General features: G+C 42.3%; 1 protein-coding gene and 1 pseudogene across 4 annotated transcripts in view; both read right to left on the bottom strand.

Annotated features, from left to right (window-relative positions):
- The window catches only part of Fbxo34 (F-box protein 34), a 60,738-nt gene extending 33,842 nt beyond the window's left edge, over positions 1-26,896 (bottom strand). Inside the window, exon 1 of one of the 4 annotated variants that reach the window (XM_027386549.2) lies at positions 26,739-26,896. In XM_027386549.2, the coding sequence (XP_027242350.1) occupies positions 26,739-26,881 (143 nt within the window). In that variant the 5' untranslated portion in view covers positions 26,882-26,896. Of the gene's footprint in view, positions 1-26,505; positions 26,529-26,738 lie in introns of those variants that run through there. The other 3 variants (XM_027386550.2, XM_027386551.2, XM_027386552.1) reach the window with 3 other exon arrangements.
- LOC113832206 lies at positions 8,232-8,405 on the bottom strand (annotated as a pseudogene).
- Positions 26,897-27,132: the final 236 nt, after the last annotated feature.

Here is a 27,132-nt window from a genome sequence, read left to right as displayed (position 1 = left end):
ATTTCAGGGCTCTGACAATCCTGCTGGTGACTAAGTCTCCTCCTGGGAATAGCTGCCTCATTATCACTATTAAAAACAGTCACTCCTAATACTTGACTGATAAGGATCTGGAAACTTATTGTAACTTGGGGAATGCGAATCCCACCCTATCCAGTCTGAAGATAAATTAGTTACACTTGCAATAATGGCTCACCCCTCACCACCTGACACTCCGTAGTCTTTGTGTTCCAATCAAGCTTTTCAGTTTTCCATAACTTCTGACTAATAGTAAGATTTTATTACTATTTCCTTCCCTAAAACCAGTTAATCCATGAATTACTGTCACTCCCCAGTCCCCTCCCTCACTCAGGATCAAATGCCCTCATATTTCTAAATTTCTAAGGTAAAACAGCTTCCCAACTGACCTGTCTCCGAAATATTTTGTACAATAAATGTGTTATTTGGTAACTTTTGTTCTTGGCAAGCTAGTCCCCCTGCCTGGAAAATAAACAGTAGATAACCTCAAGAGGTCTTTTCCTAAACCCATCAAATGGAACAACTACTTACAAACTTAATTCTTCCAAAAAGTGTATCCAAAACAGAGATGGGAAAAACATCAATAAAAAGAGACAAAAGAAAAGCAGATGATCACAACCACAAATTTACTTTCACCCAAACTCAGTGTTAGAGACATGTGACATCAGCACAGATTATCAGCCTGGAAACCCTAGATTCAGTCTGCTAGAGGGACTCCCAAATGCACTTACAGAATGCCACCCCCAAACCAAAACAAAGTTGAGCTATTTAATCCTTAATTAATCCAGGGGAGTGCAGTAAACTCCTCTGGCAGAGCCTTTAGCTCTTCTCAGCGTATTTTAAGCCCAAGTGTATACAGATGTATTCACAAAAGGAAATCAATTCTAGAATGCAATTGAGAAACTCGGGCATGCTAGGCAAGCACTGTAGTACTGAACCACATGCCCAGCCCAGTTTCTCATCCCCTGCCCCCAAGGCAGAGTCTCTACTGTAACCCTGACTGGCCGAGAACTCACAGAAATCTTCCCGACTCTGCTTCTAGTTTTTCCTTTATAACAAATTAAGTAACATGCTCTAACAACAAGTTTTTTATTACCTTGATTTCTACTTAGTGACCAAATAAATATTTACAAGATTTCTACAGCAAGCAGGATGTGATAAAACATTACTTATCCTGCTCAACAAAAGGGAGACCACACCTGGTACTGGCAAACCTAGCTAGCTACTCAGTGCTAGTGAAGTCCCTAGTATTGGAGGACCTAAAACCAACTACTTTACTAAATGAGCACAATCCCTAAAAACAATCTAAACATTTGTCTTTATACTCAAACAAGTGTATAGTTTTCATCAAGGGAATTTCTTATTACAACAGTCAGGCAACCACTACAGAAAATTACAACCAATCAAAACACAGAGTGGTAGGCCACAGACCCCATGATATATCTATAAAGCACCCCCCACCAAAGGCTCAGCCATTGCAGAATCCAGTAGATCAGGGAGTCTGCTGAGATAGTGTCTCCAGTAATGTCAGAAGCTATACCAGTAAGTCTCACCAACATGACTGCCCAAACAAGAGCTGAAGGATGACACCAATACACAAGCCAAAGTGGACCCCAACCCTACACAAAGAACTATAAGCAACTAAGAAAAGCTGGGAGTGAGAGAGGTGGTCTTCCCCAGTGAAGAGCACACCTACTGGTCATCCAATACCAAATGGTCAGACCTAAAAACATACATGCAAGTGACATTATACAGACTGTACATTATATTTAGGAATATATATATATATGCATATCCATATCCATATATACATGTAATAGCAATTAGTGAAAAAAGTAGGCCATGAATTTAAGAGACGAAGGAGGGGGAGGAAGGGAAGGGAGAAATAGGATTATATTACCTCAAAACTTTTTAAAGAGAGTAGTTATACTCTATTGATTACATCAAAGGCATTGATAACACTGGTAGAGTTGGAAGAAAATACTGTTTCATTAGAAATTAGTGAAAGCAAGTACTGTTTTGTAACTTTTTCACCATCCAAATACAGGTACAGCTCCCTTCCCACCCCTTCTTCCAAGCTTTTAAAACATACCCAGCAGGCCAGCAAGATGGGTCAATGAAGAAGGGAGCCTGATGACCTGAATTCAATGTATAAAACACCTGGTAGAAGAGAACTAACTCCTAAAAGTTGTTCTGTGACCACCTGTGTGCCAGCACACTTCCACACAAATACACATAGTCAAAAAGAGAAGGGAAGGGAAGAGGAGAGGAGGGGAGGGGAGGAAAGGGAATGGGAGGGGAGGGGAAGAGTCAGCCCAAACTAAACTAGATAAAAGTAAATAAACATTTGATGGACAGGAGCCACACAAAATTATTTAAGTGCTTAGCTATTCAAACATACAACTCACACAAGCAAGGCCACTTAACTGTCCACACATGTTGCTTTGCTTACCACTGTGAAAAGAATTCAAAGGGAGACTGGGCAACACAGTTAGAATTTTAAAAGTCACCGTTAGATGTATTGTGCATATGTTAAGGTTTGAGTGAGTCACAAACACATTTTAGTTGACAAAGAACACCGTACAGAAAATATCATAAGTTAGTCGTTCAGGGAACACAAAAGCACAGAAGTGTAGAGCAGATTGTATTAAGCACTAGGAGCCGAACTTTGACCTGCCATGCTCTCCTGTTGTGCCCTTTTATTTGCAGTAGTAACTACAAGCTGTATAAAAGACAATGGCAGTTGTTACTAGGGTACCTTCATGCTGTGCCAAAGCACACACACAGCAATTTTGAATACTCAATCTTATGTGCAGGAAAGGCTGTAGCCAAAAGAAATGGGTGGAGATCACAGTTAACAATCTTGGAATTGGCTAATAGGTGACCATCTGTAGATGAAGTGCCCTTTCTCCTTGACACAGTAAAAAGCTTACTATTTGAAAAGCAGTATCAGAAAAAGGCTCCCTTTTTCAAAGACACAAACAAGACTAGTTTTTAAACAGAGTTTGAATATCATATATTATGATCTCAGTTATATGAAGTCTAAAGCATTAAGCAACTACTTTTGATACTGTTCACATGACTCAACTATATGAGCTGAGACACCCACAAGTTAAAACCACTGGATGCTCTTTCAGAGAACCACATTTCAATTTCCAGCACCTACATGGCAGCTCACAACTGTCTGTAACTTCTTCCAGGGGCCCTGACTTCCCCCCCTTTGGCCTGCACAGGCACCAGACACAGGAGTGATGCATAGATATAACATGCAAGCAAACCCCATACACATAAAATTTTAAAAGACAGAAAATGCCTACATGCTTACCTACAGGCCAAACTGATGGAAGCCCTTCTTAAAGGAGACTCACTCTTCCCAGATGACAAAGCTGACAAGAAGCTAAACACAGTAACACTGCCATTTCTAAGCTCTTATCAAAGGCAGCAGCAACTACAACTTAAACTCTGCCACTTCTACAGAAGCAACAAAAATTTCCATCAAGTAGTGTACACTACACACACACACACACACACACACACACACACACACAGGGGGGGGAGAGGGGGAGGGAGGCCAGGAGTCAGTTCTCTTTTCACCATGCACTTGGGTCCTGGGGACTGAACTCAGGCTGTCAGGCTTGGTGACAATTACTTTTTTTGTTGATCCACTGAACTGTCCTTATTACAGCCAGTAATGCATGCTCTAAATGCCTCACAGCCACTCAGACTCTCAGCCCCAGACATCCTAAGGTGTCTTACTATGGCCACAGAAGGTACAGCAACAGTTACAGAAGCCACTGTTTCTGTTTCAACAGCTTCTCTATTACCCACTGCCTCAGCCACAATCATTCCAAGTGTGCTGCCAGACCCTAGGAAACTTTGCCTCTCACCCCACCCCTGTAAAAGCTTTTATCACACCCCCACCCCACCCCACCCCCGGTTCCCTGACTCACAACAGACATGACAGGCAAACCAAGTACTCCTGTGCAGCCTAGTGTGACTATGCAAAGTGTGTGGTTAGCAGACAGACCTAAAACTACATGCATGGCTGGCTATATAACCAGCCTTTCCCTCAAATGGTTCAGTCTGGGAGACATGCCTTGTGTGCACTGCCTCCCTGTGCTGTATAACATGCCCCAGTAAGACTTAGTTCAGTGACCTTACCAGTTTTATTGACTACTCATGATCTTTTACCATAGTTAGTAGTTAGAGTAGGCTGAGCTGGTTGCATAAAGAGAAGATAACACCAGGGGGACTATTAGATCTAAGCACACCCACCAGCTAGAATGGATAAACTTGTGAGAGCGGCCAGGAAAGGCACTACAAAAAGAGAAGGCCTACCAAGAGCTAAGGCTATGGAAGGTAGAGCAGTAGAGAACTGAAAACCAAGAGCAGTGAAAGGGATGCTGATGGTGGCAGGATTATGACAATGCTACAGGATCTGGTGGCTAAGGAGTCACCAAGGTGGCAGGGAGCTGAGCACTCAGGGGATACAGTAACACTCAAAGTTACAGCACTAGGCACTAGCGCTCAACACTTGGAGCTGCTAACACTAAAACTTCACTTGCCTACTCCTGATTTCTACCCAGTGGATCAACAAACCCCAGCCTATTGGTGACTACCACTGACTTACTCCTCCAGCCTCACATTTCTAATATCTCTCCAAAACATTTTGTGTGTGTATGCAAGTGGAAGCCAGTGGGCAACCTTGGAAAAGGTCATCAGCTATCTCCCCCCACCTCCAATCAGGACCTCTTACCCACTTCTGGAACTCATCCAGTAGGTTAGGCTGACTAGTGAGCAAGCTCCAAAGATTCACCTGCCTGCCTCCCCAGCACTAGGACTCCAAGCATGGCACCCAGACTGAGCTGCCTTAAAAAAACAAGCTTGAGTTCCAGAGAGCAAATGAAGTCCTCATTTTTGCAAGGCAACTAACTATTTTACCTAATGAGCCATCTCCCAGGCTCTTCAAAAAATTTACACCACCAGCCTGGAAAGATGACCATAACAAAAATGGATAGGAACCCAAATTATTTGGTATTTACAATGACTTAATGGAAAAAAAAGGACAACACTTAAGACTGAAGCTGCTCATAAGTCCTGGATAAGTAAACTTACATGAAAACAAATTAAGTTCCATTGTTTGCCAAAAAATTTTCTAAATTATATATACCAGGAATTTGAGTGAGGCGTTTTGCTTTAAGGATTTTCAGACAGGGTCTTCTTGTGCTCACAACTAGCCTGTCATGCCTACGTACAACAAACAGGCTGGCCTCAGACTCACAGCAACCCCTTGACTCATCATCCCAGGTGCTGTGACTACAGCTGTGATCCCTCATGCCAAGCTTGGAAGTAATCCATTTTAGAATAACAAAATAAGAAATTTTTAAAAAATCAATATTCTATAAATTTAGGACCTATTCAATGGTCTAAATTAAAAAAAAAAAAGGCTTAACTAACAGAACACAGCACAGGGAAGACTAACAAACCATTTCAATCAAGCCTCCCCCATACGCACTTTGAAGTAAAGAGCTGCTATTCTCTCGATACTATAGAAGCTGCATCTTTCATATTTTGTGAGGGTTTTGTTGCTGTTTTGCAATTGACTTCTATGAATTGAAGAACACCCATAATGACTTTAGATAATATCTAATTAGCACCTCAACATATTCTTAGAAATATTTTCACATATGAGAGTAACAGTAATTGTGCCAGTGATTTAGAGGACTAGTGCTCATAACTATTAAACATACACCACTATTGACAATATAATATAAAAAGGACGGCCCTCAAAAGCATGGCAGATTTTCTAGTTCTTAATAGTAAAATGAAACCACTATGGCAAATACTAAAATTATAAGCATATTATATAACTAGAGCTAGTTTCATTAGATTTGAGGCATTTACTAACAACTTAGTCTCCTTAGCAGCATAATGTCACGATAACTAAGCAATAAATCGATATTATTCTTTCTTTTGTGTATCTTAAAAGCAGAAAAATCATTTGTTTAATTTTCTTACACAGAATCCTAAGTTTAGTCATATGTTCTTTTATGTTTTGAGGCCCTTTAAAATTTGTATATTAAAATAAATGTGTGCATGTTAAATGAGTGCATCTATTTCTGTATGATTTAGCTCAATCCTAGGAGTCTTCCTCTAATGACTTCATGTTTAAAGCCTAGCCCTGTACCTGTATTTGGCTAACACACTCATTAAATTACTTTATAATACCACTCTAAAGTCACCATCACAACAAACTCCCTGCCCCCCTACTTGAGTCCCAGGCACATTCGATTGTTTGTTAGCAAATTCTCCTCCTCCAAAGAGTAAGTATGCAGATTTGTGTGACAAATCTTACATCATTCTTGAAAGAAAGTTATAGTAGTCAAAGGCAAAAGGCAAAACCCTTCTTTCCAAATTCTATTCCAACATCCAATTTAGCACTGCAGAAGCAAGGAACATATGCCTAAAACATATGCAAGGAATTGGAGGTAATGCCTAAAAGTGGCATAATAGTTTGGTTTCTGTGGTGATATATTATTTATGATTTATTATTATGATTTATTAAAACTTGCCTGAGGAAAGCAAAGTCAGCCACAAGCCATAGAAGCCAGGCACTCACCTTTAACCTTAGGACTCAGGATTAAGAGGTAGATGGATCTCTGTGAGTCCAAGGCCACCCAGATCTTCACAGATTGATCTAGTCCTAAAGAGAAACAGCTCACACAAAGATGATCTCAGCACCTGGGAACACAGGCCTTTAATCCCGGCATTAAGGAGGTATATAAAACAGGAGCAGGGTCAGTATCCAGCATTCATTCTCCAGCCACATTGAGGATAGGAAGACATTCAGTCTCAGAATTCTTCAGCCAAGTTGAGGAGAGGCAGCAGGATCAGTCCATTCAGCCTGAGGTAGCGGTAAAGCTAGTGGCCTGCTACTTTGCTTTTCTGGTTTTCAGCTTGAAGTTTGAACCCCAATATCAGTCTCTGGGTCTTTTATTTTTCGAGTTACAGATTTCTCAGAAGGGAACACAGAAATCTGTAAACATGAGACATTTTCATTGGCTCACACGTTATATATAGGAGTAATAAACTCAAGTCTGAAAGGAAGTACACAGACTACTCTCAACTACAAAGCCCAGTCGCATAGAACCAAAAGACCAAGTTTTAAGTACTGAGAAAGACAATGATAATATTCATACTAAAGCCTCATCATTTAACCTGTAACTTAATTAACTCCTGGCAAAACAATCATATTTTAGTGCTTATCTTTAAAATTAGAAAATGTGTTCAAACAGTTGTTTCTCCATTTTGTAGGAAGTCTCTCGAGTGGCAGACTTGATATCTTGGTATTTCCAAGTCTGCCTTTTGTTTGTTTGGTTTGGTTTTCATTTTGTGATGAAACAGGGTTTCTCTGTGTAGCCCTGGCTGTTCTGGAACTCAGTCTGTAGACCAGGCGAGCCTCGAACTCACCCTCTTGAGTGCTGGGATTAAAGGCACACACCACCACAGTCTGGCTTTCAATTCTGCCTTTCTAACTTCACTACCAATTATTACTGAACACATATTGGACATGCTTTGAATATGGACCCCGAGTGTTGGAAGTGTGAATCTAGTATGACTCTGTTGGGAAGTGTTTGGACTTCCCAAAGTGACCCTAGTAAGTGACCCTAGTAAGAGATTCTTAGGTGGTGCATGCCCGAGAGACAGGGACTTAGGTCCCAGCACTTGTGAAACAGAGACAGGTGGATCTCTCTGTAAGTTTGAGGCCAGCCTGGTCTACAGAGCTAGTTTCAGGGCAGCCTGATTGCTACACAGAGAAACCCTGTCTCAAAAAAGATACTTAGGTCATTGGTGGCTTTGCCTTTGGAAGGATTAAGGTAGTTTTCTAGCAGTGAGTTAATTGTGGAGAGAGCAAGTCCAACCCACTCCTTTCTACTATTGTGAAGCCATTCTCCAGGAGGCCCTCACCAGAGCTAAGCCAATTGCAGAACCACACTTTGAACCTCCACAACTTGAGCAAGAGAAACCTTTCCTTCCTAAAGCCTTAGAGCTGAACATGGTGGTCCATATCTCTATAATCCCAGCTCTCAGAAGGTGGAGCAGGGAATGAGTTCAAGGCTTGCCTGAGCTATTTAAGACTGCCTCAAACAGAGATGCTGAGGTGCTAGAGATGTAATTCAGTTGGCAGAGTATTTGCTAAACATTTTTTCCCCTTCCAGGAGAGAGCGAGAACAAAGTCTCCCAGTACCACAAATTTTGTAGTCCACTTTCCCTCATCTCGGGAAATAGCAGGGGTCAGCACATCCACAGTACAATGGGTAAGTCTCACCATGGGAAAACCATCTTCACCATCTTCCTGATCATGTTATCTCCCCTGCCAGGTTAAGTATTGCCCACTATTCTCAAAGCCTTTGGTTTGAACCCCACTACTATACACAAGTAGTAGTAACACCTGTAATCCCAGCAGTTGTGAAGCAGCAAGAAGATTCTAAGTTCAAGGCCAGGATGGGCTACAAGAGATCATGTCTCAACAAAACAAAACAAATAAATGCTACCCAGTCTCAGTCTCAACAGTCGTTGACTTCTATAACTTTCGATCAACAGTATCATTATAGCAATGAAGACAAACTAAGGCTATTGCTATTAGGATTAGCAATGAAGACAAACTATTTCTAGGCCTTAAACTAGGTTAAAACAACAAGTGAAGACAAATATCGTCCCAGATAGAGCATATGTAATAGGACATACACATGAATTGGGCCCTGGGTTCAATCTTCAACAAAATAACTAGGGTTTGAAGAGACATTTCTCCAAAAAAGACTAACAAACATGAAGAGATGGTCACTGAACAATAGCTGTCAGGGAAATGCAAATTATGATCACAATGAGATGCTATAAGCCTGGTGGTACAGATCTGTAGAGTCAGCTATTTTGGAGGCTGAGGCAGGAGGGGCCTAAATTGAAGGCCAACCTAAGCAATTCTCAAAAATCCTGTTTTGTTTTGTTTTTTGTTTTGTTTTTGTTTTGTTTTTTTTTTTAAAGGCTAAAGATACAGCTTAGTGATGGAGCACTTACTTGCCTAGCACAAGCAAGGCTATAGTTTCAAAGCCCTACCTCTAAGCAATACTTTACTAGGGGAAAAGTCTTCAATGCAGGAGTTCTTGGGAGTCATTTCAGACTCAAACCACAACTCCAGATGAAGAATGAAGTGAGGCACATTACTACATTGCCATACCGCATTTTGCTGAAGCCTCAAGAGCTCCAATAGAAAAGAGATGTTCATTTGCACACAACTGGAATCTAATGGAGTTTTCCTCACTGTCCCATCCCTATTAAACTGAAAAGATACTATACTAGGCACGAGGCAGATATACTTTTCTTTGACTTTTCAGCTTTGTGTGTATATGGTCTATGTGCAGGTGAATATGCACATACACACATGGGTGGACCAGAAGTCAACATTGGGTGTCTTCATCACTCTCCACTTCAGTTTTTGAGACCAGGGTCTCTCACTGAACCTGGAGCTCACCGAGTCAGGTACACTACCTAATCAGCTAGTTAACTAGCTGCCTCCTTAATGCTGGAATTACAGCATTATTGCAGGGCCTAGCTTTTTATGTGAGTGCTGAGAATCTGAATTGAGTCATCAAGCCAAAATTCAGTCCTTTTTCCACCAACAGAATAGACAGTCTTTGCTGGGGTGTAGCTTAGCAGAAGAACACCTGCCCAGCACGTGCAAGGCCCTGAGTACTCAGCAATGACAAAATAGAGGAAAATACATATACAGTACTTAAGTGGGCACACATCTGCTTCCCCTTGCTATCACTACACAACACAGTGGTTTCCAAAATAGCTATTATTTTAAGCTTCTAAATTATTATTTTTATTGATAATTAAATATTATCTGTTTATTGATTTGGGTTTTTGAGACAGGGATTCTCTGTGTAGCCCTGGATGTCCTGGAACTCACTTTGTAGACCAGGCTGGCCTTGAACTCTGAGGTCTGCCTGCCTCTGCCTCCCAAATGCTAGAATTATAGGTGTGTACCATCATACTGGGCTCCGCTCCTAAATTATTTTTAATTAATGAAAATACTTTTGAACACAAATATCTTATATGTAAACTATTTTGTTGCTAACTTTGTCACGTTACATTCTTTCCTACCTTTTCTCATGTGACAAATGTCTTCTGGTATCTGGAATGTGGTGGACAAACAGAGAAAGGCTCTCGAGGACTAACACACTGAGAGTGAGAAGGATTATAAGCAGCAGACATACACAAATATCCATCCATTTCAGGCCAGGAGGGGCACAGTGATGCACATCTTTAATCCCGGCACTCAGCATGGCACTCAGCACTCAGGGAGCTAACTGGCACGGTAAAGAAAATGGATCACAGATCTATAGCACTGTCTTTCCTTCACTCTTCCACTAACTCACACTTGTTATAGTCATACACACTTGTGACTTTTTGACTGACTCTATCCATAGAGGTGAAGTCTAAGGGAACTAGGTAGCACAAAGGAAAATCAACAGTAGCAATTTAAATAGGGCAATCATCACAGACTTACTTGAGGTGATAATAAGAGTCTAAAGCAGTTAGATTTATCTAAGCAGCAACCTAGACAAAGGGAAGCCAGGGCAAGTGCTTGCTGGCCTGATTAGCTAGTAATAGCGGGTGTTACCAATGAGCAAAACATCAGATGTTGTCACTAGCCTCGTCTATCTCCAGTTCCCCCTAAAAAGTATGTGCTGGTGTGACAAAACAACTCATATAAATTCACTTAACAAATTTCTACCTAACATCATGGTTTGTGCCATTTTCAGTGTGAAGTACATGACCAGCACCACTTTTTTTTCTAAGCCATAAAAACCCTAGGAGGGATCCTGAAGTTAACTACAAAGTCCAGTAATGGAGAAAATGCTTCTTCCTGTTCTTTGACTTGTAACCTTCATTGTTTTGTCGTTGTTTGCTTTTTAAAAATAAGAGAGAAATGATAGAAATTTGACTTCCAAACAAGTGAATGATTCTGCACTAAAAGCATCTCAAAACATCTTATAGGTCATGGGTACCAAGCTCTCATTAAAGTTTCTTTAGCGATAACTCAAAAGTATAATCACTGGCATCATAATATTTAAGTTCCCTTTCCTCCTATAAAGGCCAAAATACTGCTACTGAGCTGGCATGGCCGGAACTGAAAAGTCTGTTACTATCTTTTGTTTTTAGACACTTGTGGAACCACCTTGTGGAACTATTTTGAAGCAATGGAAAATGCATGCATGCATGCACGCACGCACTTTAGAAGGTGAGGCCTGATTAGCAGAAGGTCACTAGGGCAGGCATCTGAAGATCATACCTGCCCCTTGTCCTGGATGCTTACTGGTCTGTCATCATGTAAACAAGCCAGCACCTCAAGCTCCCACTACCAGGGATAGGACCACTCCATCTGCCTTCCAGATGGACTGGAATCTTTCTGGAACCAGGAGCCATAATAAACACTTTCTCCTTTAAGTTATTTCTCTCAGGTACTTGGTAACAGCCATGTAAAGATACCTAATACAGAAACATAATCCTTTTTCTAACACTTCCCCAAAATTCAGAGAGAAAAGCAGAACTATATATATAGTATAGGGTGAAAGCTAAGAGATTTCTTCTAAGCCCTCACCATGTGAGACACATACTTTCCTTCTTGGGGGAGGGAGCACAAGGCTCATTATACAAGCTAGGCTGGTTGCTGTCCTGAGCTCAATCTTCCTGACTCAGAATCCTAAGCAGCTGGGACTATGTATCACCTTTTATCAACTACTCCAATCTATGTCAGCAGTAAGACAGCTTAACACTCTACATAGCATTAGCTGGAAAAACACTATCAACTTTTTCCTTAATCCCAACCCAAAGTTCCTATTTGTATTTAAAAACAAAAACAAAAACCCCTCACTGTGTAGCTCAGTCTGACCTCAAACTACAATTCGGCTGCCTCATACATCTGAGTGCTGGAATTATAGGCATACCCTACCACACCCAGCATGGAAATGCACTTGAAGACTCAACAGCCTACTAAAGAGTTTTGGCAAAATATATTTTATGTAATCTGAAATTTAAAGAATTTCAACAAAAATAATTATATAAAAAACAAAATATTCCTATTTCTGTATAAGAAAACTAAACAGGACATATGTTTATTACTTTTTTGTCTTTAGGTGAAGAGATTAATTAGAAATCACAGCCCAGGGACGCTGAAGCAGGTGGACTGTTAATATTGCTTCTACCGGGTTAAATGTACATGAAAGGCCAAAAAAACAAAAAAAAATGTACATGAAAGGAAAATTAGAGAACAAAAATTTAAAAAGTAAAGCTAAATTAACCTTGTGCCCTAATCTGGTTTTCATTTTCTTTGACAGAGGGTCTCAAACTCCTGGAGTGCAGTGGTCCTCTTACCCACTCCTGCCCCTGTAGCTGGAACTACAAACAGGCTTGCTAACCCTTGACAAGCTCACTCTACTATACTACCTTCCATGTTCCCATCAAGCCCACTGTGAGGCATTTGTAAGTCAAAACCTTTCTTCTTTTACATCAACCATTAGTTTCCTGGTAGGACAATGAAAAGGTGCTATATGTGTATCGTCTGACTTAGCCTGACCTTAGCTTGATGTGCAGTCTGCATTTTCAAGGCACTGTCAATACATTAGGGCATTAGGATAGAATTACTTTCTCCACCTATCCTACTGGGCCAATTAGAGATGGCCACGGCCACAATTCTTTTATATTTATAAGATTAGCAAATATAAAAACTACACAGCAAGAAAAAGCGGATGAACTCTCCAGCTGCCAGCACTCTGAGCTACAGCTCAACTTCTGGGGATTGATTCATCCACAAGACAGCACAGAAGCTGGTGTCCACTGTAGCACTGTTTGTGATACACAAACATGGAATGACTGGATTTTCCAACCTCCCTTACTTCTGATGTGACCATAACAATGCATTCTAGCTAACACAACTGTTGTGAAGGGGCCGCTTCTAGAAACCTCCCTTTTAAAAGGTCATCTGCAAGTAATCTTTGCTCCTTGAAACACAATGCCTAGAATAAGTAGTTCCACTTGAAGATCCAGCAGCACTTGTATAGAGTAGACAATTGGAAAAAACTCACTAAGCCATCCATGCTATTGGAGTATTTTTCTGTGTTAATTATACCTTAATTTTTTAAAAGAGAGAGAAAAAGAGAGCCATTACAAATACTTCACCAGGCCTAAGTGCAACCTGAACTCTTGCGTCCAAAATGATTGTTTTTAACCCACTGTTCAGACTTTCTATCTCACAAATACTTTGTTGATATACCAAGATGTAAAGATTGTCAAAAATGTTTAAAAATAAAAATTTTTAATTTTTTGATTATTTTTATTTTGTGTTTGTTTTTATATGTGCTAAAAGAAAATGTAAGACACAAACAATCCTGTTGGTTCTAAAGAGGGGAATGGGGTAGCCAATAGACAGAGGAAGGAAACAGTACCTTTGGTATTCTGAACCATTTGACATGACCTAGTCAAAAACATTTTTTCAAAAGCCGTGGTTTTAGATGATGCTGCATGGAACTAATTGCCTGAAGAACCACTATGTCTTAGTAGTGTTCTATCACTGTAAAGAGACACCATGACCACAGCAACTCTAACAAAAGAAAGCATTTAATTGAGGCTTGCTTACACTTTTTGAGGCTTAGTCCATTGTCATCATGGTGGGGAACATGGCTGCATGCAAGCAGACATGGTGCTGGAGAAGTAGCTGAGACTTCTACATCTCATCTACATCCAGATCCAGAAGCAGAAGGAAGAATGCCTCTGTGACTGGCTTGGGCTTCTGAAACCTCAAATCCCATCCCCTGTGACACACTTCCTTCAATAAGGCCACATCTACCCCAACAAGGCCACACCTCCTAATCCCTAAGTAGTGTCTCTCCTTGATGACTAAACATTCAAATATATGAGCCTTTGGGGATCATCTTATTCAAACCACCACATACTAGATATAAGAGAATTAAAGTACTGGAAAGGGTAAAGGAATCGGAAAGTGCTGAGAAGTCAATTTTTTTGAGGAGGGACAAGAAATTAAGTCCTGTTAAGCTACAATAAATATCTTTTAATCTCTTATCACCTGTTCTTTATAGAAACAGACAAAAGCAACCAGATGCAGTTAAAAGGCCAACAAGGGGCCTGAAGAGATGGCTCAGCAGTTAAAAATATCTGCTCCTCTTCTGCTGCTCTTCTCGTTGACCCAGGGGTTCAAATCCTAGCATCCACATGACAACTAACAATTATCTATAAATCAAATGTCAGAGGATCTGATGCCCTCTTCGGGCCTCTGTGGGTACTATACACACATGTTGCACAGACATACTTGTAGGCAAAACACTCATACACATACAATAAAAATAAATCTTTTTAAAGGAAAAAATGATCAACAAAATAATGTCCCATTAACCAAAGAAATCATATAAAAGATTGGGGGGGCAAGAATAGAGATCCTGAAGAATTGCAAATAGGAACATTTGCAAGCCTGCAGACTGATTAAATATAGAAATAAATGAGATGTATCAAACTGGCCATAGGTGGTGGCCTTTCAACAGTTTCCCCTGCCCCCTTTTTTCAAGACAGGTAGTCTAAGCCAGCCTGAAACCTACTAAGTCAGGTTGTCTTCAAACTCCTGGTGATCCTGCTGCCTCAGCCCCTTAACTATTAGGATCACAAGTGTGAGTCACCACATCTAGTTGTCAACACTACTTTAAGATATAAATTACCTTTTTCCTTGACATCCACAAATTAAGAATTATCTAAAATTTTATTTTTTGAGCCAGCCTTGGTGATACAACCTACTCCTAGCACTAAGGAGGCTGAGGCAGAAGGATGGGGAATTCAAGGATAGCCTAGGCTAGAGAAACAAAGCCTGCCAAAGCCTTTCTCTGCACACACACATGCACACACACACAAACATACACAATTTTTCTTTTACTGCATATACCTCAAGCTGGTCTTGAACACAAAAATCCCCATGCCTCAGCACTCTGCCCCATGTTAGAATTACAGGTAAGCATCATCACACATGTCTAAATTGACTACTCAGATCATTTAAGACTAGGTCTGTTTTTTAATATATAATTTTAGACTCCATTTTCTATACATTTCTATGTAACAATAATTTCCCTTACTTTAGAAATAGACACTAAATTTGAGATATTTAGCATCAAAGACTACTGCAGTCTTTCAAATACTATGCTTCAGCCGGGCGTTGGTGGCGCACGCCCTTAATCCCAGCACTCGGGAGGTAGAGGCAGGCAGATCTCTGTTGAGTTCCAGGCCAGCCTGGTCTCCAGAGCAAGTGCCAGGATAGGCTCTCCAAAGCTACACAGAGAAACTCTGTCTCGAAAAACCAAAAAAAAAAAAAAAAAAAAAAAAAAACCTATAAAATACTATGCCTCAAACTGAAGATCAGAGAAGCAAAGCAGTCAAGATCTTAACTCTACACAGCTGAAATGGCAATCCTGTCTCCATGAATCCTCAGAGGCAAAAGGCTCTCAGATGCTGTCTCCTCCTTTCTCTGCCCAGCCATATCATTCCTGTCTCCACCTCCCTAGTGCTGGGATTAAAGGCATGTGATCCTAAGTGCTGGGATCAAAGGAAGGTGTGAGCTCTGTTACTCTTCACATTTGTGTAGGCCAGGGTGGCCTTGAACCCAGAGAGATCCATCTTCCTGTCTCCTGAGTCCTGAAATTAAAGGTGTGTGCCACCACTGCCTGACCTCTATAGCTTATGGCTGGTTTTGTATCCTGAACCCTCAGGCAGGCTTTATTAAATCATAAGTAATGTGTCACCACAACTGTGACAAGAGAAAGGTGACAGCACTTAGCCAGGTGTGCTGGGCATGGCTGTGACCCAAGCACTAGGACAGGACAGAGAAGATACTGTCACAAACAAACAAAAAACTAATGTACTCAGCACCAATGCCTATTTTACACTTCCTGGGAAATAATGGGTCTTAAAATTCCCCAAGTTAAAATGTTAGCATATTTCTACTTCATCAAGCTAATCATTATCACGTGTTAAAGAAACTGGGGGAGAGGGGATTCCTTAAAGTTCCAAGTTCTCAGACCTACTTTAAACTTATTTTCCAGATCTTCTGATAGTTCTCTTCATAGCACCCCAAAGAACCAACATATCATGGCATGGAGAGGGCTCTTTATCTAGAACAGCTGACAACCTGAACTACAGAAAGCTACACCCTACGACTAAAGTGAGTGGGGGCTGTGAAGGTACTGAGAACCCCAGAGACTAAGCCTGATGCCTGAACTTGAAATAAAATCTCCTGCCCTACTTTGGAACTGGTCTGCCTCTCCTGGCTCTTCAGCAATAAAGCAAATGGGTCCACTGAGACATCCTTATCAAACACAGATTTTATCTCAAGAAACTCCAGCTAATCAATGATTATCCCTGAAGTTCCTAGAGTGGTTTTTATGGCTTCAAATAAGCAATTAAATAAATACAATCATTTCAACTTTTAAAAAGCACTTTCCTAGTACATTCGAAACCCTGGGTTAGATCTCCAACACCACACACACACACACACACACACACACACACACACACACACACACACAATTAACACACAAACTCTAACAACTTAACCTGCTAAAAACATATCTCAACATTAACCAACAGAGTAGAAAACAAAAAACTCTGAAAAACTTTTAAGGATACAAATTTAAATAAGCAGCTGTAATAATATAACCTTACTAAGGAAAAGCTATATCTTCAATTATATGCCTGCAATTTAGGGTCATAAGAAGATGTGAGGTTTATGATTTAGAAGAAGAAATAAGAGTAATATACACAAGAAAATTAGAGAACGATTAAACAAGTGTATATATGTTGAAATACAAGTACTAAGTAGCTAAGTACTCAATATGCATGTAATAGGAGTTTAAGAAACTGTAAAGGGAAGGCACTAAAGACCCAAGGAAGTTTTATGGAAACCGATTTTTTTTTTAATGGATTATTGTAGTTATTTGGTTTGGGTTTGATTATTGTTTTTTTTAGGCCCAGGCTACCCTCAAATATAGCTGAGCTTGGCCTTGAACTTCTCATGTTCCTTCCCCTGCGCCCCCCATCCTGGGAGTACAGGAGTGTGGCACCATGCCTGGCTTTGACTGTATTTAAAGCAATGTAAAAGGCAAGGCTGAAGAAACTGAGTACTAGGATTACTTCAGGGAAGCGCACACAAAGTAGACAAAGGTGAAGCCATGTTAAAGTTACAAAAGCAATTTCCCAGCATGACAACAAAAAATTAGAGTAGGTTCAAACTCAAAAAAGTAGTATATCTCGGTGTCAGGCTGAGCCAGGACTTTGAACTCCGGCTCAGCTTGGCCTATACCACATCTCAAAGACAGAAGGTGATAAAAGGAAGGAGGGGAACATCAGCTCTGGGGTTTTTGTCCAAACCACACACACAAAATGTTTTCACAGACAACTATAAATTGCATGTATGACTCACACTGTATTTTTATTGGACAGTACTACCCTGCACAGTTATCCCACCTCTTCTAACATGCTCATGCCATGCTCACAAAACAAAGGTTAGTTTTCTTGCTTCCACCCAACAGACTATCCTTACTCCACATTAGAGGTTTAGGATAGTAGCAGAGGTTAAACAGGAAAAGATACATTCACGAACAAGTGCTTGACTAATGAGAGCAAGGAAAGGAAAGGATTTAGGATGGCAGGAGTGTATGCTGTCTGCATCTACTGCCCCTTGGCCTTAAGAACCCCCTCCTCTCCAACAGTGTACAAAGTAGTACATTAGTCGAGTTCTGCTCAAGGAAAGGGGTCTCAGACTTTAGACTGCCAAAAGTATCGAAGGAACAGTTTAGAGGCCCTTCCCACAGCTTCTACAGAATTCTTTCCCCTCTGCACATGGCATGAGGACATGAAACCTGAACTATGACAAACATACTAGGGCCACAAAGGGACAAAAACCATAGAAGTTGAGCTCATTAAATAAAGGAAGGAAAGCCAGGTAGTGGCAGCACACTCATTTAATCCTAGCACTCAGGCGGCAGAGACAGGTGGATCTCTGTGAGTTCGAGGCCTCTACAGAACGACTTCCAGGACAGCCTGGGCAGTTACACAGAGAAACCCTGTTTCACAAAAAAAAAAAAAAAAAAAAAAAAAAAAGGAAGGAAGGAAAAAAAAGAAAGGAAGGAAGCATTAAAAATGAGGTCAGAACACAAAAGTACACAGTCAAATTTCATTTCTGGACTGCTCAATGGCGATAGCTAGTGAATGAGCTAGTTTTCTGTTACAGCAACATTTCAAAAATTAAATAAATATTACCATTGATTTCACTAGGCTCTCTCAGAAAACAAGCCATGGCTTTGTTGAAAAGCACAAAATTAGAAAAGGCTTTCTCTTCAAACAAAGGATAATGTGGGAGAATCAGTTCTGTTCTTCACACAGTGCACTGAGAACAAACTCCAATCATGGCATCACATGGAAGCAAATCTCACATGAAGACAGAAAAAACATGACACTGTCTCCAAAGAACTGCCATCAAATCCAGTGGCAGCAGCTTCTGGCTCAAACACTGGTCCTAAGATCTGTGGTGGCAGTAGGCATTTAAGTCTGGCACTGTCATTCTGGAAGAATTTCAATCTAACGTGGATAGTCAGTTCTGGGTTTACAAATCCTTTCTTGTTAAATCCCATTTGGTGCCACTACTATCGAGAATGCCATTCATCTTGAGCAGTAAGTACAAAGTGAACAGATACACAAAAGAGGTTCTCCTCTTAGTAGAGAGTAACCTAGCAAATTAAAAGCTTATGGTGTACAAATATAAGGATGATTTCATGAGTAGCCCTAAGAGGGCCAAGGACACAGGACAGTCTGGATCTGGAAAACAAAACTGCCAGCAAAGGTGAGAAAACGGAGGCAGGCAAGAAATGAGAGGAGACAACACAAGAGATAATGACATCAACGAAACCTATCAAGACGAAACACATCATTAAGGGTTGCCGGAGAGATGGCTCAATGGTTCAGAGAAATGAGTGATCTTCCAGAGGACCCAGCTTCAGTTCTCAGCACCTGCATGGCAGCTCACAACCACCTAACTCCAGTTCTAGGGTTTCCAACATCCTCTTCCAACCTTAGCAGGCACCAGGCAGTACATGGTAAGCATGTACATAACAGGAAACCACTCATATACATGAAAACTAATTTTAAAAAATTCTCCCTAAATTCTGGCACTTCTACTACTAATACTGTTAGTATTCAGGCATCTGTACTGGCCTGTCCTGGGGTTCTGACAGGGTACGCCCTCAGCTGCAGCCTTGAAGAGCACCAAACTGCACATTCACTATGATCCCTTTTTAAAGGGCCCTGCCCACCTCCCATTCTTCTCTCTCTCTCTTTCCTTCTCTGTTCTCCCCTCTCTTTCCCTCTCTCTCTCCCTCTTTTCTTTTTCCTCTCTCCTGCTGCTACTGTCTCTGGAGGCCAGTCTCCCCTCTTCCCTTTCCCTAATTAAAAAAAAAACCCTCTGCTTGAACCCTGTCAAATGGCGCTTTCTTAAATTACATCAGTCTTTTTAAAAAGAAAACAAAAGTTCTCTTCTCTCACTCCTTAAATAAAGCCTTTGTCTGGTATGATCAGAGTGAACAATTTATGACAAAATTTCTCATAATTCTTGAGGTGGGGCACGGTGATCAATACACTAGCAGAGAGGGCCCATTCTTCAGACAGCACTGTACTATGCTCTCACATGGCAGAAGAACCAGGACTCTTCAAAGACTCTCTAAGGAACTAGCCTTCATGAGAACGACCCTAATCACATCCTGAAGCTAAGAATCCTTCACTTGAGATTAGGATTCAATACAGAATCTGGGGGTGGGGAGCACACATTCGAGCCACAGACTTCTACCCTAGTCCTCCAAAGGTCACACAGAACATCTTCACTCCTTAGCAACAGCCCCAAATATCTTAACTAATCAAAGCAACAACTCAAAAAAAAAAATCTAACATCTAGCTGCATGGTGGTGCACGCCTTTGATCCCAGCCTAGGAGGCAGAAGAAGCTGGATCTCCATGAGTTCAAGGCCAGGCCACCCTGGTCTGCAGATCGAATTCCAGGACAGGTTCCAAAACTACAGAGAAACCCTGCCTCGAAAAACCAAAATAAATAAATGAATAAATAAATACAATCTAATGTCCAGACTTTCATCTAAACCAGTGACTGAGAATCATCACGAAGCAAACTACTGTCTAGCACCGACCCGTAAAACCAAAACAGCTCAAGTGTTTCCAAAATGTAATGGTGAGTCAGGCACAATTCCACAGGGGAGTAGAACATATACTAAAAGTAGTAAATCATTTCTTAAAACTGTCACTAAGTACAGAACCTCCCACCACATGTTAAGCCTGAAAGTTGTATAGTCTCTGAGTTGATACCCTGCTTTCCAGACAAACTATGCTGGGGACTAGGCCCCCAAGGATCCAAGTAGTAGCCACTCCCATGGCTACGATGGACACAGCCCAAGCTGCATATCTCAAGCTGGAGTTGTCTACAGAGGTTGTGGGGGCAAGCCGCATCCCTAAAGGCCCATTGAGTTTTGCCTAGTAGGGGCACTCTCCATTGTGGTCCACCTAGTGGATGGGGGTGCAGTCCAAAGTTCTCCAGAGCATACTTGGAAATCTAGGTGAATACAGAATGCCATTCTCTCCTCTCTCTCATACAAAGTGCTCAAGCACATGCTCACACACAAACACACACACACACACACACACACACACACACACACACACACACACACTCAGGCACTTTGCTCTGGAGGAGCCTGAATCATCCAGCCAAGGTTTCAGACCTCCAGAGAAGCAGCCATTGTGACCTAGACTGCACCTGGGATAGTCGGAAGTCCACACTGGAATGTGAGGAACAGAACCTTGAAGTCATAGCAAGTCATTCGGGGCCTGTGACAGGCAGGGCAGCAAGCATCTGACATACCTTCAGGATTACTGTCTTGATGAACAGCACCTGGCATCCATCGACCTACACTAATCTCTTTATCCAAAGTTCACCTGGCTACACCCTGCGTGCTCTCTACTGAATATCTCTCTCCATTTATGACAAGGTCAGTCTGAACTGTGTTCTACTCTTTACCCTCCGACCTGTTTCATTATGAAGTCTCCTGTACAACTTGCTTTTGTCACCGTCACATTACTATAAGTAGTCAAAAGAGAGGCCACGTGCATCGTCAGCACTTTGCTTAGGTGTTTCTTCTGCCACACTCTACTGCTTGGAAAGTGTTTTCCGAGAAGCACAAGGGCACAAGCACAAATCCGCCCAGTTCTGTCCACTCTAAACACAGACTACCCATCCCTCTAGTTTCCAACACACTCCTCACTTCCACCTAAATCTACTTTAAGCTGTCCTTAAAGTCCCTTTCCCAACAGCCCGCATCCACAACTGTTGGCCCCTCTACCCCGTCCCCAACCCCAAAGCCATCCCCACATTTGGAGTTACTGCTTCCAGGAGCCATTCTCCACCGGCACTCAGGAGGACTGCTAAAATAAAACACCTCACCAAGGTTCTTTCACAGAAGTGAAACTCTGCACTCCGCAGGCCAGAAAGCTCAGGGTGTCTTCTGACCCCCTCACAGGATGTCAAGGCCTCCTCTGTTAAGGGCTCTGCTCCCATCACCTAAGTGTCCACTGTCTGTCCTTAAAACCCAGCATAATTCTTCCCAGTTGTGCACTAACAAAAAAGGTAAGAGGGTCTTTTTTTTTAAGGATTTATTTATTTATTATGTACACGGTGTGCTGTCTGCATGTATGTCTACATGCCAGAAGACGACACCAGATCTCATTATAGATGGTTTTTAAGCCACCATGTGGTTGCTGGGAATTGAACTCAGAAGCCCAGGAAGAGCAGTCTGTGCTTTTAACCTCTGATCCATCTCTCCAGCCCAAGAGGGTATTTTACACAGACAGTTTAGAAGAAACTGATGAATGGAATGCAGCAAAAGATTAAAAGCCACTTAAATTGACTAGAGACTTTCTTTGGTGACAGTAATGTTCTGTGGTCCTGACAGGATACATAGGTTACATGGAGATGTAGACATAGATTTTATTACAAACACTACCTAAAATTAAGTAAAAACTAAGTATTCTGAGGTCTGTGCATATGACGTATACTCACTTTAATAAACAGGTGCACACACATCTGAAAGTGAAGACAGTCAGGCATGGTGAAGCACGCCTAGACCCTCAGACCTTGGAAGGCTGCAGAGGGAGATGCAAGTTTAAGGCCAGCCTGAATTACATGGTAATACTGTCTCAAAAAGCCAAAAATTGAAGGGAAGGAAGGAAAAGGGAGAAGAGAACAGATGTTTGATGGCCCTCTTTGACTACTGAATTTTGATTTCACACACAGACAAGTGCTGGCCTTAGGCACTTATCCAAACCAGTGACGTAATGACATAAGTCCTTTGTCTGAGGCTATGATACCACACTCCCTCTTCTTTCTACCTGAGCTTCTAATACCTCCATAAAAGAACAATCTGGATGAAACACCTGAGCAGCCAAGTGTAACAACAGCAGTCAACAGTCTGGTTCTAATCTCTCACACTCCATAATGCTCTCTCTGGTAATCGAATGTTAAAACAAGGTTAAAGGACTGGAGACACAGCTCAGTGGATGAGGAGTAAAGTGCTTGCTACACAAGTCTGAGGCCCTGAGTTCAAATCCCCAGAACCCAATGCAAAGCTGAGCATAGTCTATCTCCAGTACCTGGGAGAGGGACAAACCATTGGATCCCATGGACTCACTACCCAGGTGGGTCTAGATAAAGCAGTGACCCTCAGTTTCGGTGAAACTATCTCAAAGATTAGGGTGGAGAAGTGACTGAGGGAGACATCTTGACATTGAAGTCTGGTCTCCACACATCTTCCCACGCAGAAGGGTGTGCGCCAGTATACACATACATACATACATACATACATACATACACACACACACACACACACACACACACACACACACACACACACACACAAGAAAAGGTAAGAATATGCAGTAGGCATTCTCTGGCCCAAAGATGCTCAAAGTGTCTGCTAGCTGACAAGGCTGTGCAGGCACACTAGCACAGGCTTGGAGTCACAAACTTATATTGTGATTAGGTAGGAAATGGATAAGCTGGGTTCTGAATCTAAATATTGATGGTGGGATGCTCGAGTAGAGTCCTCTGGAATAGTAACTAGAAGATGAAGTTGAGAAGTGAAAGGTTAAGTAATTTTAATGAACACTGAGAATCACATTCATTTTAATTATTAACTCTGTCCTGGATGATACAGTAGGCTCATCTGCTTCAAAATCCCATAAACAACTTAAGTGGGGAAGATAAACTAGACAAGGGCTGACAGAAATCCATTTCCAAATGACCTACAATGCATCAAAGCTAATCTGCTCTTTTCTGTTGTTGCTGCCAGAGGACAGCATGCAGATTATGCACTTGCTGAATTCTGCATATCACAAATGACCTAGCAAGGAAGTCATTCACCACACCATAGTCGATTACCCCAAGTAGCTGGTTTTAAACAGCTGCAAATTTTGGAAAGAAACACTAAATGAAGTCTCTCAAGATAAGTATGTTCTCCTACCAACAAATATTAAGACAAGAGTAAAGTCCAGTGGAATTCCAATACTGTAGAAATTAAACTAGGTTAGTATACATGAAGTTTGGGAAATGAGGTAAAGAATGTTTATTAAGATTTAAATTCTGCATGTTAGTAAAATAACTGACCCAAAAAGCATATCCTAAGGAATTCTGTCTAACACTACACATCAGTGTTTGCCTTATCCATCAGAAAGATGCACATTACTAATGACTGCTTCAGTTCCTTTAAATTCTTAAGTGAATTAAATGACAAAATATCTTAAAATAAGCTAAATCTCCAATTTCCATAGAACCATTTAAGAAATAAAAGCTGCTTCCTAGACCCAAAACTGCAAGGCGTGGGTGAGAAGCATCCAAAGTAGAAGCAGGTTATACAAATGTTCCATAGTTAAGGCTTGTTATGCAATGATACACATTAAGGCGGCTTTCTTATGCCCACCATTGCTTCTTAGTAACATCAGAACACAAGAAGACCTTTTCAATTTCTACCTATCAACTCTTCTTTTTCCATGCAAAAATAAAAACTAAAACCAAAGCAAGATACATAGTAAGGTGGCCGAGCATTGCCAGGCACAGCTATCACCATCAAGTACAGGGTTTTCAATTCCTTTTAGGTTAACTTTCATCTCTTCCCATTATATTAGCACAGTCAATTTACATAGAGCAGTGGCTCTCAACCTGCAGGTCTCGATCCCTTTCACAGGGGTAGCATATCCAGATATTTACAATTCATAACTAGCAAAATTATAGTTATGAAAGAGCAAAGAAATAACTTTATGGTTGGGGGTCACCACAACACGAGGAACTGTACTAACGGGTTGCAGCATTAGGAAGGTTGAGAACCACTGACATAGAGCCATGAAGGAGGCTACTGCTTAGCAATGACTCCTGTAGGTGTCCCTTTTAATATCACATCCCACTTTGGAACATATTCCCTATGAGACCATTCTTTCATCTTAAACACTAGGTTGATCAACACCCACCTGTCCCACCCCCATATCAGCAGTTTCATGTTAATTACTGGTGTTCCAAAGTACTCAAATTTTATTGTAAGGGCCTTACCTGGGCATTATTACTATATAGCTTCTAATTTCTTTAGAGGTAAAAATTCTGTTCAACAGTACACACAATGGCTACTAAATTGCCAAGATTTGGTGAGGAGAAAATAAGATTAATGAAAGTCTTGTCTTGAGAACTTCCTGTCAAATCCAACAGTAAGGGCCTGGGGATGTAGCTCAGTGCCAGTATTTGTGCAGGAGACCCTGAACTTGAATCTCAGGACACACACACACACACACACACACACACACACACACACACACACTTAACAGAGATAAATTTTGCTTTCATTTCCTGTGCTAATTGGCATTCCATCTGCATACTGATGCAAAATCCGGAAAGACATTACAAGTCTTCAAGGAGCCAAGTGTGATGGCACACACAGGTAATTCCAGCACACCAGAGATAGGCAGTACCTGCTGAGGGTTCAAGGCTACACTGGGCTGCCCAGAAAGTACTACGGCTGCTCAGAGCTAGAGTGAGACCCTGTCAAAAAAACCAAAGTTATTAAACAAAGACATAATTTGCAGAACAAATGGGAAGCAGGAAATATTTGGGGGGAGGGGACCCTACTATTATTACAAGAACCTGTCCATGAGGAGGAAGCAAGGACAGCTTCTACGAAGGCTTCCTGGTGAAAACCCCAATTTTAAGGATGCTTAGGTTTTAAGTCCACTACCTTTTGAACCTGATTCTAGAAGAAGAAAGCACGAAAGGAATGGTTCGCTGGACTATCCCAAACAGGTTAGTTTAGCACACCACCATCTATGCAGGTCTACTATCTTTTGAAAACCCAAAGAAAAACAACATTCATAAAAATCACTTGCTAAAATTTTAACTTCACATTCAAAAGCACTGCCAACGAAATTTTAGTTACCTATCCTGAAAAACAGTCTTCAAATGTGTTATTATATTAGGTTACAGCCCAATCTTTGTTGCTGAGCTATAACCACAGAAAACCTCCAATTATCCTTGATGAAGGGAGGGCGGGGTAACACCTGGATAAATTAAATCCCTGGGTGACTATTTTTTTAAAAGAATGTTGGATTAATTCAAACCTCCCCCTCTTTACAAGACAAAGTTCGTTTAAGATCTGCTTGCCATAGCCATTCGCTAACAAAAAAGCTAACAAGCAGATCACTGGCCAAAAAAAAAAAAAAAGTAAATAAAGCCAACTGAATATCAGCACTGCAGTTGGTTCTGCCCCCGCGCACCCCTCCCCTGCAACTGCTGTTATCAAACCATCAAACTGAGTTTAGCTTCCTGAAATGCACTTACAGTGAACACCCCAATATCCCTTCCCCTCCCCTCCCCGCCCCACCCCCAAGGCCCCCCATGATTTCTCTATTTCTAAACCAAATGTCCTTAAATTGTACTAAAGATGCTTCCTGAAATGAAGTTTAAGCACCTGACAATTATTACATTCAAACTGTATGAAGCCGAGATCCCACGATTTCAGTTCAAATCTGCTAGGACTGAACTTCCTTTTTCGCCCCGCCGGTCCTCCCAGCCCTTCCGCGCGCCAAGGTCGCCACTCGGGGCCTGCTGTGACATCACGGTCTCTCTGGGTAGAGCCCTGACATCACAGGCACACACCGAGCCTCGGAACTGTGACCTCACCACCGCAGGCTCACACGCCAGGGCCCCGGGGAGGGTGAAGGAGACGCACCGCTCACCTGCGCTGGGACCCCCCCTCCCGCGAAACCCCGCACCCCGCACGCAGCTCACCCGCGGCGGCCTAGCTCGGGTCGTCCGCCTCAGGGCCCAGGGACCCGCCGGGCGCACGACCTCGGGGGCCAGGCCGCGCGGACGGCGCCCAGAAGGACGCGGCGGCAGCACCCCGAGCGCGGCGACCCCGCGGTCCCCGCCCCCAACGCCCGGCCCCGCCGCGGGGAGCAGCGGGAGCCGCCACGGTGTCCGCCCGCCTCGCGCCCTGCGCCCCGCGCCCTCGCCCGGCCCACCTGTGCTTAAGCCCGGCCGGGGCCTGGCCCGGGGCTGCGGCAGCCCGATGCGGCGTCGGCAGGCCTGACTCGCTCCCCAAGACTGAGGCGGACCAGGAGCTCAGCGCTGTGCGGCGGAGACCAACGCTCGCCCCGAAACCCATTTGTTTGGCTAAACCGGCGTGACATCACGCGCTGGCCCAATCGACGGTTGCCCGGGGGCGGGGCCGCGGAGCCTGCGTGCGCCGGCGCCCCCTGCCGGTGGCGGCGAGCGCTGCGAAGAGAGGTGGAAGGTGCGGGGAGAAGCGCCTGCCAGCCCCCAAGTGGTGGGAATGGGGGGAGCTGGAGTGTGACCCTACGACAAGGACCCTAACCCTAGAGCAAGTTTAGAGTGACAAGTGTATTAGCCCTCCTA

Source organism: Cricetulus griseus, assembly GCF_003668045.3.
Source record: "Cricetulus griseus strain 17A/GY chromosome 1 unlocalized genomic scaffold, alternate assembly CriGri-PICRH-1.0 chr1_1, whole genome shotgun sequence".
NCBI classification, from domain to species: domain Eukaryota; kingdom Metazoa; phylum Chordata; class Mammalia; order Rodentia; family Cricetidae; genus Cricetulus; species Cricetulus griseus.
This window is presented reverse-complemented; position numbering and strand designations above follow the sequence as displayed.